The sequence below is a fragment of the Coloeus monedula genome (genome assembly GCF_965178545.1).
Source record: "Coloeus monedula genome assembly, chromosome: W".
Lineage (NCBI taxonomy): Eukaryota > Metazoa > Chordata > Aves > Passeriformes > Corvidae > Coloeus > Coloeus monedula.
Genome location: NC_138821.1, coordinates 10,294,733 through 10,314,911, shown reverse-complemented (window position 1 = coordinate 10,314,911; position 20,179 = coordinate 10,294,733). Strand labels below are relative to the sequence as shown.

Sequence of the window (20,179 nt, the reverse complement as noted above, 5' to 3'; positions counted from 1 at the left end):
AAACAACAGTTAAAAGAGGAAAAAACCCCAAAGTTGGGAAAAAACCTGTTTGTGGAATTGGGGGAGAGGATAGGTAAGGAACTTAACATAACCAACTGTTGGGTCTGTGGAGGAGCTTTAATGACAGAAGAATGGCCATGGAAAGGTAGCAGCATAGGCCCGGTAGAACTCCTTAAATGGAACCAGACAAATATAAGAAGGGGGAACTGACCTGAAGGGTAGATTTTAAGTTCAACAGTGATAGGGGAAGAATGCCTCTGGCGAACTGGGAAAAACTTTCTTAATGAAGTAGGAAACACTCCCTGTAAAAGGTATAGAGTAAGTAATAAAACTTCGACGTGGTAGGTCCCAGAAAAACCAACTTGGTATTGGGCTCAGAAAAAAAGAAAGGACTGTGTATATGATAATGAAATCGGACTCTTTCAGTGTAATGACACAGGGAAAAATCTTTATTTTGGAATCCCAAAAATATCCAAATTTAGGGAGAATATAAATAAACAAAAAGACGATTATTGGAAAGCACCAGATGGCTTATTTTGAATATGTGGGAAAAGGGCATACCCAAGACTCCCTTCACATTGGAAAGGGAGTTGTACACTAGGAATCATTCAACCAGGGTTTTTCCTTTTACCAGAACCAGAAAGAGATCAATTATGAGTACCCGTCTATGAGGACTTCAAAAGAAATAAAAGAGATTTGATTAGAGGATTTAAAAAATGGAAAGATGAGGAATGGCCCCCTGAACGAATATTGTAAACATATGGGCCAGCTACCTGGGCACAAGATGGAAGTTGGGGATATCGAACCCCAATTTACATGCTGAATCGTATCATCAGACTCCAAGCTCTTGTAGAAATCATAACCAATGAAACAGCCTGGGCTATGGAATTAATAGCCAGTCAGCAACGCCAAACCAGAGCTGCAATATATCAAAATAGGCTGGCTTTAGACTATTTATTGGCTGAAGAAGGGGGTGTATGTGGGAAGTTTAATACATCAGATTGTTGTTTAAAAATCGATGACAATGGGGATGCCGTTCTAGATATTGCCAACAATATCAGAAAAATAGCCCATGTACCGGTCCAAAAATGGGAATCAATGATGACTGCTAACTGGTGGGATGGCGTATTGGGGAAAGAATGGTGGAAGAAGCTAGGCTTCTTCCTCTTATGTGCTACAGCTGGGCTAATATTTCTGCCTTGCTTGATCCCCTGTTTTATTCGGCTAATCACCAGCGTAGTTCAAGGCATGCAAGTTGTGGCAATGCCTACAGACCCAAAGTTGGCTATGTCTGGAACGGCACAAAAAATTATGGTATTAAAAAGACAAAGGGATATAAAAGACCCTCTCGAAGAAGCCAAATTGATCTGTGAAAACAACGAACGGACATTAGAAGCCAAGAAGAAAAGAGTTATTGCTCAAGCCAAATGATTCATAAAATAGAAAAAGGGGGGATTGTTATAAACATATATTGTAAATTGGTTTCTTGCAAGTATTAAGGTAGATATTATATAATGTTAAAAATGCTTTTGCTGTGTGGATGTAGTTTTCTTTCTTTTTAGCAAGAATTTAGCAAGTGTGAGCAAGATAACTTCCAAGCGAACAGAGGATGAGGCCCAAAGCGGCTAATCACCACTCTGCCCAGGGGGCAAAGAGGCCCAAAACTGCTATCAACCCTTACTGTCTGGGGAATTAAAAGGCTCACTCAACTATCAACTCTCACCTAGCGAGCCCAAGCCCAAGAATCAAAAGAAATAAAACCGCAAGGCAGAAGAATACGCATGCTCTAAAAAGGCGGGACCAAGGAGTGGCCATGCAGAACAGCTCCTGGAAAAATTTGAATATGCATAAAGAACAGACAGTAAAAATGGTATAAAAAGGACTATCTTCGAGCACCAAATGTGCTCTTGGCAGAGCGCCAAGGCACCCGGCCATTACCTCTTTGCTTTATTTTATGTGTTTCTTATTGTCTTTATATTAAACTTTTTAAATTCTCACAGGAAAGTGAACCTCGTTTTTCACAATTGGAAACAGAAACCTCGGATCCTCTCCCTCTGACCCTCAGGAGAGATCGGAAAATGTTCCGACCCTCCCGTGCCTCCCCTGTCTCCTTACCTTGCTAAGGCTGATCACCCTGGTCCGGGAGCCCCCCTAAACCTCTATATTGACCCTCCAAACCCCCTCTGTGCCGGCTATAAGTAGCAGCCAAGATGGCCGCCGCCTCGTGGTTCGGCCCGGCCACTTTGCCTTTTTCTTCTTGTATCTTCCCGCGCGTGCGAAAACCTTTGGCTCCTCCCTCATCCCACCCCCTATGTCGGTCGCTATGCTGCGTCGGCTCCCTTCCCCCCCCTCCCCCCCCCCCGCTGAGTCCCTGTCCCTGCAGCGCCGCGTGCGCCCCCGGCAGCCCCTCTCCCCCGTCATCGCGTGGTCCATTCCAACCGCACGCCCCCCTACCCCCCCCTCGTGCCTGCGTGGGCTGCCGCGGCGGCTTCTCCCTTCCCGGCACGCCCCCATTCACCGGTGAGCCCGTCCCGTCCCGCCCCTGCCCCGAGCCATCCCCCCCGCCCCTCCCTGGAAGCCGGCTCCGGCCACGCCGTGACCGCAGCACCGCGCTGCGCCGCAAAACAAAACAAAACAAAAAACAAAAAAAAAAAAAAAAAAAAAGCGGCGAGGCGCCCCGGTCCCGGGACTGCACAGGGCTGCCCCAGCCCCGGGACTGCGTGGGGCCGCCCCGGCCCCGGGCAGTGTCGGCAGCAGGAGCGGTGCCTGCGCCTGTGGGAGCCCCAGCCCCGGATCGGACCCGCGGAGCGGACCCGGCCCGGGGATCATGCGACCCGGTCTGACCCGATCAGCAGCTGCGGACGACGCAGAAAGAGCAGCGCAGCAGCCCCCTTCCCCGTTCGCCACGCCACCTTGACGAGAAGTGAAGAAAGCAGTAACCAAAAGATGCTATCCTAGCAGCCTCAGCAGAACAAGCCACGAAAGCAACTGCTGTGTGAGAACCCAGCCTGCACCGATCCCCAAAGACAACAACCAGCTGCATCATCATTTATAATTCAATTATTTTGCATTATTTTACCATTTTTATACTGTGTAAAAATGAAGCCCTTCCCTTTTCATTTTAAATTGAAAAGGGTGAGATGTGGGGATCTGTTAATCCATTGCTTTTCCTATTCCACATGTTCCCCCTGTTCCCTGCCTTAGCCCTGGCCACTCCCTCGGTTTCTCCCTATTTGCTCCTGTACCCCAACCCTGCCCAGGGACCGCCCTTGGGACCCTGAAAAAACCACCCCGCACCCAGACCACGGGGGTCTCTCTCTACCACCAAGGGCGTCGGGACAAGATGTGATTAAAGCCATCTTAAACCCTCATGAGAGACCCTTCTCGCCTCCTTTGCCATCCACTGCACTGTAACACTGCCAGCTGCCGGAGCCAGATCGCGGGGCTGTCCGAAATGGACTCCGGGATGCGATTAATCGCATGGCCCTAGGAAACCCTCGCTGAGCTTTCAGGGAGCAGCAGCCTGCTAGGCAGAGTCTAGCAGTTACAACAACAAGTGCAGCTGCATGCTGCCTCATTGCAAGCTACAGACCAGCACCTGCATAACATGGGGCACTCTGGGGACCAGCAGTATATATTTATTTAAAGGGAAGAACTCCTCCAATGGTGCATAGGTATATAGTTTGGAGAGGTCTGTGTGTCTATACAAACATTTGTGGCAGAAAGAGGATGGCAAGGTGGCTGTTACAGAGGGCAACCAGAACTTCTGACTCTCCAAGTCCGTCATCCCTCCCACAGTTGCAGTTGCTGTTGCAGTAAGGAGGCATAGGGGACTCCACTGGTAGAAGCAATTTGAGAAGTAAATTCTAGGGAAGAGGGGGTTGCAAAGGGAAACATTTTCCCGTGGAGTTATTACTTGAGAAGAGCCTTTCACCCTGTCCCTTGGGGTGAGGAGGGGATTGGTCATGCCCCCACTGCATTCCCACCCAGGCTCAACAGAAGTCTGGATAGAGGCAGCACTGGGCACAACAACAACAAAGCATCATTTCTCTCCTACCAAATTTGCAAGCTGTTGTTAAAAAGGGGAGATCAAAAAAATAGCCCAACTGCGCTTACCAAATTACAGCTCTGCTATCAATATCACCTAACTGCTCAATTTACATTGGACTTAAATTGACTAAGTTAGTTTCATTAATTAGACACAACCAGATTGTTCCTTTAATTCCACTGATACAGATCTGGTGTCTATATGCATAAATGCCTAAAAATTTAGAGTTATGCAGCTAAGCAAGTTGCATCCCCTCCATGTTATCAAAAGACAGGCTTCTTATCAGAAGCCAGGTATAAATCCAATAGCTAACTTTTACTTTCATGATTAACATCAGGCCACATTCTTTCCTCTGCACATTATCTCATCCCATATTACTTGCATCTCAGAAAATACAAAACATCATAAAAAAAGAATGCAAGTTACGTTAATTAAATTGTTCAAAATTTTAATTGAGATTCATGTTTGTTTTGCAACAGTTTATCCAAGGCTAGCTACAAGGAAACACAAGAATCATTTTGAATGATACTAAATAAAAACACAAATCGCAAGAAATAATTTTGTATTTGGAGAAGACTGAATAGAAAAGCCTGATTTTAAGCAAGATCTACAGGAATACCAAGAGCATTAGGGAACATCCCTGCAAAAATTCCTCCCTTTACTTAGGGCTTTGAAAACAAAGTTTTTCAGAAGTAGGGAGGCACCTCTAATCTGAAGGCAATAATTGAGAATTGGAAGTTCTTAGCATCCTTAAACATAGAGCCAGAAAAGTGTTTTCTAAACAAACTTAAGATTAATAGGTCATTACTGTACAGTTATTAAAATTATGTTGATTCTTGCCACTGGGATCTGGCACTGTAATTGACAGTCACTCAGTTGTTCCTAATTTATTGGATTAAGCAAATAATGCAATATTTCATGGATGCTATTGTTTTGTTGTCTAATACTAATTAAAATATTTACACTCCTACTTTGCAATTCACATTTTAGCATTCATACCTATGGCTTTTACTTTTAGTACAATGTCTGTGTCAAGTGTCAGAATTTCATTTTAAAAAGTCAGGAACCTGATACCATCTAGACAAGCCTTCTCTATGTTTAAAAATATTCCTTTTCAAAAATGACAATTTATAAAAGAGTCTGCTGGAGGCGTTCTTCCAGCTCATGTTTACCACAGATTCTACTGAGCTTTTCCTAATTTAAAGTGTCCCTTTTAGAGTGTCCTGCTGCCTCCACATGGAATCTGTTTCCTTCCTCATCCCCTCCTAAATTTATTGGAAAAAAAATCCTAAATCAGTAGCTGACAGTTTTAAGCCAAAATATGAAGTGCTATAACATTACCCACATTGCCTTTTATTGAACTAGGTTGAACACTCTCTCTAGGAGTGTCATGGGTTAGCAAGCATAGTCCCAGAAGTGATGTTCTTGCAAAGGGGTGCTTACAGCTTCCTCTATGACCTGATAGAACCTATCAGCTGGCCTGTTTGAATATGGACAATTCTTTAAGCCACTTAAAGTTGTGACCACCTCTGTGATGCACACTTAAGAATAGAAACCCTGAGGCAGAGGCTCTCTGTCTCGTTTCCGGTGCTGGGACAGGTGGCTGCGGGGCCACAGCCATCCTGGAGCCAATGGGCCCTGTTCCACCTGCGGAACCCCCCCCCCCCCCCCCCCCCAGCCCTGCTGTGGGCAGCCGGAGCAGCTCGGCTCCCCCCCCCCTCCACTGCGATAAGCCACATTCCAGCTGCAAGGCCTAGGTGAGATTAACCCTTTTAGTGCTGTGAAGAGCTGAAAACCTGAGGGAAGAGAAAGAGGAGATGCTTAAAGCTGAAATTCTGTTGTGAAGCTATGATATATCAGAGTACCCATTGTAATTTCATGAAGGCATGGGGGGTGGAGTGTTCAATTTAACTTGTAAGCAAAAGCACCTGCGCTGAGATAAGCAGATGCTGACACAGCTGTAATTTCATGAGAAGTTGAACAGGGAGAGGTGGAAGCAATGAGGACTTTTGCTCCAAATGGGAAAGGAGAAAACCTGTTCCTAGAGATGCTCCCAAAGATTTCTTAGAGATGAAATGCTCCCAGAGATGGGTGAAGAGAACTTTTGTTTCTGAACGGCTCAACCTTAAAATTGTACCCCAAAAAACTTCAAGAGTGGACCCTCGAAAGCAGTTGTGGGAAAAGCTGCAAGTTGGGGGAAGGGACTCACATGCAGGCAGAGAGACTCCTCTTCCTAAATGGACTGAACAAAGTTATTTGGAAGTGGGCAACTGTCTTGTTGTGATAATGTGTTCATAGCATGAGCAAGAGAGACTCCTCTTCCTAAATGGACTGAACAAGGTTGTTATGGAAGTGATAAACAGACTGAACATCTCAAGGGTTGTCTTTTCACATTGTTAGTGGGAGAAGGGAGGAAGGTGGGGGGAGGAGAAGTGTTCTGAAGGTGTGGTATAATTTTTTCTTCTTCTTTTAGGTCTGTTAATAAACTTCTTTATATTCTTTCAAGATGGGTGCCTGCTTTGTGTTTCTCCTAATTCTTATCTCACAGAAGGTAAACAGTAATGAGTATCTTGGACCAAACCGCTACAAGGAGCTTTGTGGAAATTTCACCCTTGTCTAAAAGGCACGGTATTTTTGTGCTCTGAGACCTCCAGCAACAATGTTTTTTCCTCAGCCTGAAATTTAGGGACTGCTGTTAGGAAACAGCAAACAAATAGTCTGCCCAGAAAATTCACAGGTACCTGATTATCCACTTACATTAGAACCCACCAGATTTTACTGATTCTTCTGCCACAGACACTCTGCAAATCTATAACAAGTTTGCTTCTATACCAAGAGGAAAAGAGGTAAAGTTACTGTTACATATACCCAGGGATGATGTAAATGATACAAGCTATTCATTATCAAAATCCTCACAAAGCTGTGGTGGTTTCTGTTCCACGGCATTACATGAATGATAAAGTTATTTTTCACATATGAAAGGTTTAGTTGTACATGAAGAAAACTAACTTTGGTCCACTTGTCCAGCTTCCTAAGGACAGAATATTGGAAAGGTGACCACTGACCATTGGTTCAAAAACCAATGTAAAAGCTAGCAAAAATAATTGGGTACTTCATTCCTAAAGCTGCACAGTGTGGTTATTTGTCCTAGTTATCCACCTTTTCATTCTGTGTGTCCACTAATTGTTGAGTTTTTAAGTCTTCAGCTTGTTCATGATCTTCCATATCTGTATCATCTACTTGACTAGTTTCATTTTCTTCTGCTTCTCTTTGATCAACACTTTTGTATTCTCCTTGTTCAAGGTTTGTTCCATCTATAAGTTCTGCCTGTACTTCTTCCATCTGTATTCGATTTACATGCCCAACATGTAATTGCTCCACATGAACTTCAGCACCTTGTTCAGTCTGAATGTGTTCAACTTCTAAATAACTAATTTGCACCTGTTCTTGCAGTTCCTCCATCTGTATGCCTTTCACTTCATTGTCCTGTACGAGATCCTGGTGCATCTGTTCCACAGTTACCTGTGCAGGATCCACTTGTACCTGAATTACTGGTAGGACATGGACTTGCTCCACTTGTTCTATTATTGTCATTGACGTTACTGGTTCCGCTTCCATAGCTTCCACTGGAAGAATCTCTTCTGTCACTATTCGTTCTGAAATATTGTGCATGTCTTTGAGATGCCTTCTCAGCTCACTGCCTTGCATAAACCACAAATCACATAAGGTACAGTGGTTGGGTTTGTCACCAGTGTGTATTACCAAATGATTTTTAAATTGATCCCAGCTGTTAAACATGCTGTTACAAACCTAAAATAAAAGATACAGTGTGTTAAACAGTGCCAACAGAAATATAACAAAGTATAGTGCCTATTTCAGATCATGGCTTCACATAGTGTAGCTTCTTGCTACTTGGATTAAAAAACCCCCACCATGTATGTTAGAAGTAAAAGCTGAAAAGTCAGCTTCAAATGAACAGAAGACCTGGTATTTATTTATTTTTAAGATACAGTGTGCCATTTTGAGTTGTGCATACAGAGGATACCTACAAAATTAATGAGTCAATACAGCATGTAAAAGCTTTCTTATTTTAACTTTATGTGAAATTCACATATAGATTCACACTGCAATAAATGTCTGGTGCTAGAATTTTGAGTGGAAATCTATTTATGTAATAATATCATATGATCAAAGTGCAATTCAAACTGTCCTTTTACTGAAGTTCTAGATGCAATAATGTCCTGGTTATCCTTCCTTCCGTGGGCATACATTTTAGAGGTAGGGAATACAGTATCATACAGTCACCCCAGGACAAATACTAATAGCCTACTTTTACTTATCAGTTTTCATTTGTTCATGGCATTGTATGATTTACCTGGATAAACTAAACTCTCATATTTTGCCATTTCAAAAAAAAATATTTAAGCAAGTTTAGCAGATAAAAATCTCTTAAAACTCCATCTTTTCAAGTCTCTTCCAGATAAAAGTACCGCTTTGACTGCAGACATACTATTTTCATAAAGCACATGAGCACACTTCCTTCCCTTCAGCTGGCAGTGAGGTAAGTAGCTTGAAAACAATACACAAAGACTGCAGGAATGAATGAGGGGATATCTTCTGTTAATGGGCCATCTAGCCTCACTGCATGACTCATAAAATTACATCATCCCATTGTGAGATGCTCCACCCGGGGGGGGGGGAGGAACCAAGCATTCCTACCTGGATATAATCTGAGGTTTGGAACACCACACTCAGCCCTCACCTACTGGATTCCCAGAGGACAAGAGCTACATAACCACCACTGGACCTTCAGAGGAAGACCAGACCCTTCTACAGGACCACTGCTTCAACAGAACCACATCTATCACTTCAGGAGGACTGCAGCCACCATTTAATTGGACTGCTACCACCACCCTGCCCAGCAGGGTGTCAGGTTGTATTCTGACTCTGTCAATGTTTCTGTACTACTGTATTTATTTTTAATTTTCCTATTAAATTGTAGTTCTGATTTTGAGTCTCTCACTGGTTTGCTTTCAAACTAGTACAGAACCTCTTCACTGTTGGCAAATAATTTTGAAACAGAATGTTCCATCTCCTCAATTTACAGTAAAAGCACAAAATGATGATGGAGTATCTGACAGGGATTAACTCAAGGAACAGGTCTGTGTAATGGAGCTGAATATCCCCATTTTGCTGTTGAAATCTTAAAACCACATTTGTGATGCTAGTAACATGCTTTTTGTATATGTGTGTCCCCTAGGCTCATGCTTTAGAAAGAAGTTGTACACACAGACTTCTTAAAATACTAACCTTATAGATAAGCACTCAAAATTAATTAGTCATACATATAGATAATGACTATCAGTAATGCCTAAGCACATTATTACTGTTCTTGCCATGTGGAGCCTAATTCAGTACTCAAGGCATTTACTGAAGAGCAGCAAAAGTGCTCATCAAGCAAGTGCAATTTTGTTTTTTCCTTGTTCAACGAGCCAAGATTTTATTTACAGAACACTATTCAGTTCTAAAGAGAAAAAAAAAAATCAAGAAGAATTTATCCAAGAATTCTTGCAGTTGCTGCAGGCTGAAATAACACTAACCCACATTCACAGTTATCTCTTACAGAGAAAGCTACAAACAGTATCTTCAATGAAGCTACCAGGTACAGCTTTGCATTATATAGTAGTTCTCATGTTCAAAACAAACTTATCTTTAAGACAAAGGCATGCTCCCAAGAATTAACTTCAGTCTAGCATAACAACTAAGCAATGCCACAGCATTGGTGAAACTTCTGATTAAATGATTAAATTAATTTATTCACCTCCTGCAGTATTTGCTGCTTTCTGTGAATAAGATCACTCTTTTTTTTTTCGAACAAATAAAGCCAATATCCAACAGTTTTCTTTACTACATGACCCAATTTAACCTCAAACCACAGCAATTCTGTGAACTGAATAAGGTGAGAGCCTTATTTGAGACTGTCACAGCTCTGGGGCAGCAAAATGACAAATAAAAATGCTACAACCAACCTCAGCTCTCATATTTTCTAGCTTTTCAGAATCAACTTTTAAAAGCTAAGTAATATTCTTCTGAACAGCTTTTCACATGCCACTTGTGTAGTGACCAAGTACCCTAGCTATCCATCTAACAGCATTTATATTTGCTTAAAAGACATTACAGATTGTCATCATAAGTTGAAATGACTTTCCAGCCAGTCAATATATTGGTATTAAGAAGAAAAATAATAAATTAGGAAATAAAATAGTACTTTGTATTTTGGACTTTAGTGAAGCATGCTCACAAGCAGGAAAGGCCTAGGTCTGTGCATCAAGAACCTTGAAAAGGAAGCAGAAAGATCAGTAAGATGCAGATTAACACTTACCTACTCACAAGAATCTCTCTGATTAACTATTATGAAGCTACATATCAGTAATTTCATATTTTAAATGGAACTACTTAAATATAAGAATTTACCCTCATGTCATGGTTGAATGCAACCTTTATAATTTATTTTACTAAAAATAGTTCTTGGAGACAAAAGTCCACCCTTTATGCCTTTCCTTCTCAGTACTCTCACACTCCTTCCCGCAGCACAGGAAGGAGGTGACTAGCCTCAGACTCTGCTACTTCTATTACCCACCTGACATTCATACAGCTTCTTTCTTCCCTTTTTAGCTCCAGCTCCAGACTGACAGGCCGTCAGGTGACATTTGAGTGTACTATTCCTAGCAAAATGCTCATGGCAGTTTGGACATTCAAATGGCTTTTCACCTGTTAAGACAGACACAGGGATTTGTAAGTGTATAAAAACAGCCAGTTTTTTGTCAGCTCTTCCTTTTGTGTAGGTTGATAAATATGCTGTAAAGATGTGGCCAACTGGACTATTCTACAGAAGAAAAAGACATTCTATGTAAATTTTATGTAAATAAAATGGCAAAAACCTAATGTGGAGTCACAACTCTCATTTATAAAAACAAAACAAAATAAACTGAACAAAACAAAATCCACAGACATGATAATGTAACATAATTCCCAGTGTCATTTAAGGTATACTCAGGTTTTTATGAAAGTTAGGCTATTATTCTGATGAAATATCTTAAAGAAATAGGAGCTATTTCTCTCTTTTCACCTGATACAGTTAAAGACTCAACATTAGTATATACAAAGTGACACATTAAAGAAGGAGGTATTTAAATAATACAAAGTTTTATTTTCAAGAACAATGACAGCTTATGCTTGAGAGCCGAAACTAAGCTCCAGAAAAAGAAGTTGTCACAGAATGACCATGAAGTAACAATGCATTGGTATTAAAACAAATCAAGTCCAGAAACTTTAATTCGAAGTAGTATATTGTTACCATCATCAAATAGTAAAGAACAACTGTTGTATCTGTTTATTAATTTCATCATTCACAAATACAATGAAGTTCTAGGGAATTAAAGTACAAAAAATTAGTAACAGTATGTTTCTTCTAAGTCTGATAATTTGTGGAGGTACTGATACCGACATCACTATTGAAACAAACTATTTAATGGACTCCAAAAGAGGCTGAGACATTTCACTGAATAACATAAGAATCTATTCTAGCTTGATTCAGTTTAAAAGCCTACATTTTCAGGGATGTAGTAATTATTGACAACTGAGATGGAAAACAAATAAACCTGTATTTTCAGAAATAAAGACATTCAGCAGCACCTAACTAACTTTTCAAAAGAAATCCACAAGTAGCCTATAATTCTCACTTATACACCTAAAGGCCACAGAAAAACATTAAATGGAGGGAACATTCCCCATAATGGTTATAAAAGGCTACATTTTTGGAAACTTTTGTACAGGTAATGCAGAGTATGCTGAACTCCCATCTGTCTCGCAGATCAAAAATCACAGATATTGCACGAGCAACCAAATACATTGGTGAGCCTAAAGAATACCCCAGGAGGTGATCCCCAGGAGTAAAAAACTGGACAAGGAAGGCAAGAGACTGGCATGGCTGACTGGGGAGCTGCTGGACAAACTAAAGAGAAAGAAGGAAATGCACAGGCAGTGGGAACAAGGACAGCTATCCTGGGAAGAGTATAGAGATGGAGTTTGGTTGTGTAGTGATGGGGTGAGGAAGGCCAAGGTGAAGCTGGAACTGAACCTGGCAAGGGACACAAAGAATAACAGGAAGGGCTTCTACTGGTCTGTCAGCCAGAAAAGGAAGGTCAAAGAAGGTGTTACCCTCTGATAAACAGTGCTGAAAAACTGGTAACAATGGACAAGGAGAAGACTGAGGTACTCTACTTTTTTCCCTCAGTCTTCAATGCCAACCTCTCTTCCCACACCTGTTGAATGGATGGACAGCAGGACGGGGACTGGGGGAGCAAAGTCCCTCCCACTCTAAGTGAAGATCAGGCTCATGACCACCTGAGGAACTTGAACATACATAAGTCCATGGGACCTGATAAAATGCATCCCAGAGTCCTGAGGGAATTGGCTGATGTAGTTGCCAAGTCACTCTCTATGATATTTGAAAAGCCATGGCAGTCAGGTGAAGTCCCAGGTGACTGGAAAAAGAGAAACATTGTCCCCATCTTTAAAAAGTGTAGACAGGAGGACCCTGGGAACCACCGCCCTGTCAGCCTCACCCCCGTGCCTGGGAAGATCATGGAACAGATCCTCCTGGAAGCTCTGCAAAGGCACATGGAAGACAGGGAGGTGATTTGGGACAGCCAGCATGGCTTCATCAAGGGCAAGTCTTGCCTGACCAACCCAGTGGCCTCCTCTGATGGAGTGACTCCATCAGTGGACAAGGGAAGGGCTACAGATGTCCTTTCTGTGGACTTCTATAAAGCCTTTGACATGGAGCCCCACAACATCATTCTCTCTAAATTGGAGAGAGATAGATTAGATGGGTGGACTCTTAGATGGGTAAGAAAGTGGTTGGACGGTCTCATCCAGAGGGTTGTGGTCAATAGCACCAAGTCCCAATGGACATCAGTGACAAGTGGTGTCCCTCAGGGGTCTGTATTGGGACCAGTGTTATTTAATATCTTCATTAATGACACAGATAAAGGAGTCAAGGGCACCCTCAGCAGGTTTGCAGATGACACAAAGCTGAGTGGTGCAGGTGACACACCTGAAGGACGGGGCCATCCAGGGGGACCTGGACAAGCTTAAGAAGTGGCCCATGGGAATCTCATGAGGTTTAAAAAGACCAAGTGCTGGTGCTGTACCTGGGTCGGGACAACTCCCAGGATCAATGCAGGCTGAGGGATGAACAGATCGAGAGCAGCCCTGGGGAGAAGGACCTGGGGGTACTGGTGGGTGAGAGGCTGGACATGCCCTGGCCATGTGCACTGGCACCCAGAAACCCCCTGCATGCTGGGCTGATCCCACAGTGTGGGCAGCAGAGGAGGAGGGGATTCTGCCCCTCTGCTCTGGTGAGACCCCACCTGCAGTGCTGCCCCCAGCTCTGGGACCCCCAGCAACGAAGGGACACGGACCTGTTGGAGCAAGTCCAGAGGAGGCACCAAGATGATCAAAGGGATGGAGCATCTTTCTGTCCTGGAGTGAGTTATTATGATAGCATATTTCCTGATCCTCTGCTTTGTGCCCAAAAAATAGTTGCTGTATCTTTAAGGCAAAGGACTGGATGTGTGTGGGGCTGGGGAGAGCCCCTGTTTCTGCGAGGGCATTTTTAAAAGCCTTGCTGTCCAGGTTTTTCACAGCTATGGGGATATCATGAGAGGTGTAAGCTCGGCCCAGGACCTGGAGGGGGGGGGGGTTGAGGCCGGGGGCTCTCGCTCTTGTGCTCTTCTGGTTCAGGATCGAGGTAGCGGCCGCGTGGGGGCACAGTGAGTGCATCTGGCTTGAAATACTGTTGCCCTGTGGTTTTTTCCCGGCACTGCAACCAGGGCCTGCCTGCTTGCTTCCCTGCTTCCCTGTCATTCAGGAGCCTAGAGCCAGTGCGTGTGGTGCCACCTGGGACCGGGACCATGTTCCACTGGGACCATGTTCCACCGGACCCTGGCCTGCAGTGTGGTGGCCGTGGCTACTCCTGTGTGTTAGGTTCCAGGACTTCGATCTGCTGAGGTTTCTACACTGCAAGCCTGCTCATTTTTTCCCTGTTTCCCAGCTGTTTGGGGGTCTAGAGCAAACGTGTGGGGTGCCGCCAGGACTGGGGCTGCCCCCACCGGGCCACTTCTCTGCACAGTAGCCTGACATTGCGACCAAGCCCTGCCCACCTACCCTACACCCACCTCCCCAGAATGTGCCGGCTGCCGGTGGGGGTACCGGGACCAACTGCTGTCCGTGAGCTTTGCAAAAGGAGCAATCTCCCATCCTCTTCACCCTAGCACCCACCACCACCTGAAGAGGTTGCCAAGCTCGTGTCAGAGCACCCCTGAAGCCTCGGGGGAGTCACTGCAGCCTCTCTGCCCTGCCAGGAGCCAAAAGTGCCCCCTTCCGGTTGTGGTTGTAACTACACCCAAGGCAAAAATTTACAGGTGGGGAAACTTCTGTTATTGTTTCTTTTTGTTGTTGTTGTTTGTTCTGTTTTTTATGTATATATATATTTGCCAGTAAAGAACTGTTAATCCTTTTCCCATATTTTTGCCTGGAAACCCCATAATTTTGAAGCTATAATAATTTGGAGGGAGAGGGTAATCTTTTCCATTCTGGGAAGATTCCCACCTTCTTTGCCCGACATCCGTCTTTTAAACCGAGACACTTTCCTATGAAAGGCTGAGAGAATTGGGATTGTTCAGCCTGGAGAAGAGAGGCTCCAGGGTGACCTAATTGTGACCTTACAGGTTCTACAGGGAGCTGACAAGAAAGATGGAGAGAGACTATTTACAAGGGCCTTGAGTGAGAGGACAAGGGGGAATGGTTTCAAACTGAAAAGGAGTAGGTTTAGATTAGATATTAGGAAAAAACTATTGTAAGGAGGGTGAGGCCCTGGCACAGGTTGCCCAGAGAAGCTCTGGCTGTCCCATCCCTGGAGGTGTTCAAGGCCAGGTTGGCCAGTGCTTGGAACAACCTGGTCTAGTGGAAGGCGCTTATGGCAGGAGGGGCTGGAATGAGATGAGCTTTAAGGTCCCTTCCAATCCAGGCCATTCTATGATTCTATGAATATTACAGAACAAAATTCCCACCACAAACCTTCACCTGCTCTGCGATCTGGTCACATTTAAAGAGTTACTTGAAGCAATGCACTGCCCAGTTAAGGACAGATTTATTCTATTTTTTCCCAAATTCTTCAACAATCTTCATATTCTGCCCAAAGTATCTGAAACTGACAATTCAAAGACAACAGTGGCAATATCCAAAGGTCAAAAAGACATTGTGTGACTTCTTGCACTGTTGGGGTGACTCAGCCCACTGCGGCGCTGGGGCTCCGTGATGCCAATCAATCCCAGCCCCTCCCCTGAATCGAGTTCCCCGAAGAGTCAGACTCAGGGGGCGGCTCAGAAGCCTAAGCCGCAACCCCCCAGGAGGTGCCCAGGTACAAGCCACCTCCCCCAGTTCGGGAAAATTCTCGGTTACTCGGTCGTTCATTGGTTCTGTTATAACTCCCGCCTCTCGGTTTACGCCAGTGGTTCTTGTTAAATTGTATCCTCCCCCTGGCTTGTAACTCATTGGTTGGTTTCCCCTTTCACCGGGGTTTTCAAATTGCCTATAAAACTGAGGACAAGGCTCCAAGGAGCCATCCCATCCCATCGATTCCCATCCCATCGATTCCCATCCCATCAATCCGACCTCATCATGATCCCATCGCATTAAACTTGTTGGAAGCCAGACCTGAACAGCCTCTCTCTTCCTTTGTCTCCGAGCTAACGTGAGCTGATCCCGTCGGCTCCTGCCGTGTTTCCTCTGCCGAGAAGCCAGCTAGCTAGCCCAGCAAGCAGCTCTTTTCCTGATCCCGAAGTCGCTTCTGCGACGGGCAGAAGTAACGCAGCTGGACTGTCTCTGACCTGGGGCACGCCAGAGCTCGTGCCTCGAGCACCAAACGCTGCGTTAGGTTGGCGCCCAAGCGTGGAGCTCACGCAAGTGGATCCCTGCGACGTCGTCGCTGTCGGTGGACAGCAAGAAAAAGCGACTTTGGACTGCCGACGCCTCTTGGTGCAGTCTGCTCTGTTTTAGGAGCAGTGCCCTGAGAGAAGGCTGCTAACTCCCACTGATTCTGCACTGAACTGACTTTGGAGAGCAGCCGTGCCAAGGAGAACCCCACCTGTGCCTTTTACTTTGTGACCGGACGAATTTGTGCTGATTTGAAACTTGTGTGAGTATCCCTGGTCCCGTATACTTTGTTTCTTTTTTCGTTTTGAGGGTGGCAGGTAGAAGAAGTGCTGAGAGAGATATGGGATCAAAACTCTCTCAGCCCCAAAGAGAGGTTTTTCTCCAAGTTGTGAGATCCCTTCAAGTTAGTGGCTTTAAATTTTCTAAGGGTCTACTAAAACAGTTTGTTCGCTGGCTTTTCTTTTACTTTCCTCAAGTATCTCCCACAAATTTAAAAACTCCTGCCTTCTGGCAGGCTGTGGGGGATAAGATTGCTGATTTAAAGCGGAAGGGAGACTCCTCGGGAGAAAAATTTTTTCCCCTCGTTCTAGTCCTTCAGGACTTGCATAAAATGGATCAGAAAGTAAAAGAAAAGCACAAATCCCCTCGCAGTTCTTCCCATATTCCTCCTTCCTCCCCTCCTGCTCCTCATCCCACTTCCCTTTCGTTGGAAAAACCGAATGGAGTAATATGCCAAGAGGCTCAGAGTTGCTGCCTTCTCTCTGACTCTTCCCGGTCTTTTCAGCCACCCTGTCGCAGTAGCCCTGGCCAGGCCACCTTGACCTCTTCCCAAACCCCGTATCCCTTGCCCTCTTCCCCAGTTGTAAGCCCAGAAAACTGTTCTAAATGCTGTTTGCAATTGTTCCCCCCCCCACTCCACGTGTCTGAACAATGGCACCGACCGCATGGCACAGTCCACCCCTCCCCCCTCTTCTTCCCACAATCCCTTTTGCCCTCCTACCCCCAACCCTTTCCTATCCCCGCCCCTGGGCGTGATGTCATCGGGCTCCTCCCACACATCGGGTACCACCCCCTGCATCGGGAATCCCTGCCCACCCTGTGACCACGCCTCCTGGTCCTCCAACCCCGCCCCCTGTGGAGGACTTCCTGGTTCCCACACCTCCTCTTCCTGTTCCCACGGGGCAAAAACCAGAAGCGACGCCATCTTGAAATCGGGTCCGGGAGTCCCCTCAGCCCCTTCCTATCCCTTTGCTGCTCCTGTAACATATGATCGAACTGGCAATAATCCCACATGGAGACCTTTTGATTCTGCAGGGCTGAAAGAGCTTTGCAAACCCCTGAAAGAATTTGGGAGGGAGAGTCAGTATTTTAAGAACCTTCTTAAGATAACTCTCTCCAGTACAGTTCTTGTGCCACATGACCTCAAAAGCATTTTCTCCTGCTTGCTTTCCCCATCTGAGTTTCAAATGTGGGAAGAACGTTGGAGAAAGCAACTGGGAGAGGTCCTCCCGATTTTACTACAGGATTCAAACAATGCGGGGGTTTCTATGGATCACCTTACCGGTGTGGAGTTATTAGCCAAGCCCCAAAACCAGGCTCAAAATACACCAGAGCCGGTCCTGAATGCTGTAAAGCAAGCAGCTGAGCAAGCATTCTTAATGATGCCTCCTAAATTCGCACCTCAATTGAATTATACTGAGATTTGGCAACTGCAAAATGAGCCATTTATTGATTTTGTGGATAAACTGAGGCTCGTGGTGGAAAGACAAGTAGAAGATCTGAAAACAAGGGAGCATATTATAATGCAAATGGCAAAAGCTAATGCCAATGATGCTTGTAAAAGAGTGATTTTGGGTCTTCCATTTGAACCTCCACCAACCTTAAGTCAAATGATTCGTGCTTGCACGACATTGGTGCCGATTCATCAGCCAAATTTAAAAACGGGGAAAACTTACTAGGAACAGCAGCCGCTGCTGATGCAACAGCATCTCAGGACAAAAGAAATGCTAATTGGGTCTGTCACAGGTGTGGCAGACCAGGGCACTTGGCCCAAAACTGCAGCATTCCGGCTCCAATTAATCAAGGTTCCCAGCTGTCTCTCCAGGGCAAATGTCATCGCCTGCTGCTGATGGGATGCAGCCAAAAAACTGACTGGACCGCGTGGAGTGGCAGGGCCACACGGGCAAACAAATCAAGAAACTGCCACCAGGAAAATGGTCACCACGACCTCTGCAACTCAAATGGACTCGGTGACACCCCAGAGAATCGTCGTGAGTTGTGAGAATCTGAGAGACTGTATATTGTTTGTGTTAAAAGATGTTGTACATTCACCAGTTGACATTTGTGTTACACCAGAAATTATTCAAGTGGGGCCACAAGGGTTCTTTACTGTCAATATCCAGTGTGTTAACCCTCCCTATTTTCTTGCTGCTAACCAGGTTGTGGCCCAAGCTATTCTCATGCCCAGTAGTCCGCCACAGGACTGCAACCCCTCTGTCTTCTGGGCTGAGGTAGTTGGGAACGACAAACCCATGCTTAATTGCAAACTGTCTTGCCAAGGCTCGGACATCAGCCTGGCAGGAATGATGCACACGGGAGCAGATGTGACAGTCATTTCTTCCCACAATTGGCTGTCACACTGGGAGCTGCAGCTGGAAGAAGGTATTGTGATGGGTGTGGGTGGATCTATATCTGCCCAGAGAAGCAAGGCAGTTGTCCAAATTGAGGGTCCAGAGGGACAGGTAGCATCAGTCCGTCCTTTTGTAATTGACTCTGGATTTACATTGTGGGGCAGGGATCTCATGTCCCGGGGGGGGCTCGAGTCAAAATTCCATCTCAACCCCAGAATTTTTAGTAAAGGCCACTGCGGAGTGCCCCTTCCAGAAATTAAATTGGATCTCTGACGAATACATCTGGACGGATCAGTGGCCTTTGAAAAATGACAAATTAAAGGCACTCACCGCACTCATGGAGGAGCAATTGAGAAAGGGTAACATTGAACCCTCTAATAGCCCTTGGAATTCCCCGGTATTTGTAATCAAAAAGTCGGGGAAAGACATGTGGCGCCTCCTACAGGACTTGTGGAAAATAAACGCAGTCATTGAAGACATGGGACCCCTGCAGCCCGGAATGCCTTCAACCTCTATGCTCCCCAGGCAGTGGAAGGTAGCAGTCATTGATATTAAAGACTGTTTCTTCCAGATCCCTCTGCACCCAGATGATGCTCCCAGGTTTGCCTTCTCGGTCCCTTCCATCAACCGAAAGGCTCCCATGCAGCGCTACCAGTGGTGAGTTTTGCCGCAAGGCATGAAAAACTCACCCACCATCTGCCAGTGGTATGTTGCCCGCATTCTGTCCCCCATCAGAAAGTTAGCAGCAAAGGCAATAGTGCTCCACTATATGGACGATGTTTTGGTGTGTGCTCCTAACCAGCAGTATTTAGACTGGACATTGGGGAAGGTAATCGAGGCCTTAGAGGCAAATGGATTTGAGATCCAGGCTGAAAAGGTCCAGAAAACCTCTCCATTTAAATACCTTGGACTGAAAATCCATGAACAGACTGGGGTTCCCCAACAAGTCAAAATTAATGATAACCCTAAGACCTTGCAGGAACTCCATCAGCTCTGCAGGTCCATAAATTGGGTGAGGCCACTCCTAGGGCTGATGACAGAAGATCTCGCTCCTCTTTTCAACCTCCTGCAAGGGAAAGATGACCTCACATCACCCAGGCATCTAACAGAGGAGGCGAGACAGTCCATCTGTAAGGTACAGGAAGTGCTGTTGTCCCAGCAGGCACACCGCTGCACCCCAGGTCTGCCTTTTCAATTTATTGTATTAGGGGGAATGCCATACCTTCACGGGCTGATATTTCAATGGGACGAGGTGCAGAGTGATCCCGTTAATCATCAAGTGGGTTTTCCTCTCGCACCAGCCGTCCAAAAGTATCACAACACCACAGGAGCTCATGGCCCAGTTGGTGATGAAAGCTAGATCCCGCCTCAGCACCCTTGCAGGGTGTGACTTTACATGTATCTACCTACCATTGGCAACCGATTCACTTGATAACCTCCTTCAAAACAATGAGCACCTCCAATACGCCCTAGACAGCTACAAAGGCCAAATTTCTATACA

At 45.2% G+C, this 20,179-nt stretch overlaps 1 protein-coding gene across 1 annotated transcript in view; it reads right to left on the bottom strand.

The window, feature by feature from the left end:
* Positions 1 to 5,873: 5,873 nt before the first annotated feature.
* LOC309584579 (zinc finger protein 131-like) overlaps positions 5,874 to 20,179 on the bottom strand; it is a 29,796-nt gene continuing 15,490 nt past the window's right edge. Inside the window, exons 6-7 of the mRNA XM_082300668.1 lie at positions 10,689 to 10,819; positions 5,874 to 7,858 (exon numbers count right to left, since the gene is read on the bottom strand). Coding sequence (XP_082156794.1) covers positions 7,196 to 7,858; positions 10,689 to 10,819 — 794 coding nt within the window. The 3' untranslated portion in view covers positions 5,874 to 7,195. The remainder of the gene's footprint in view (positions 7,859 to 10,688; positions 10,820 to 20,179) is intronic.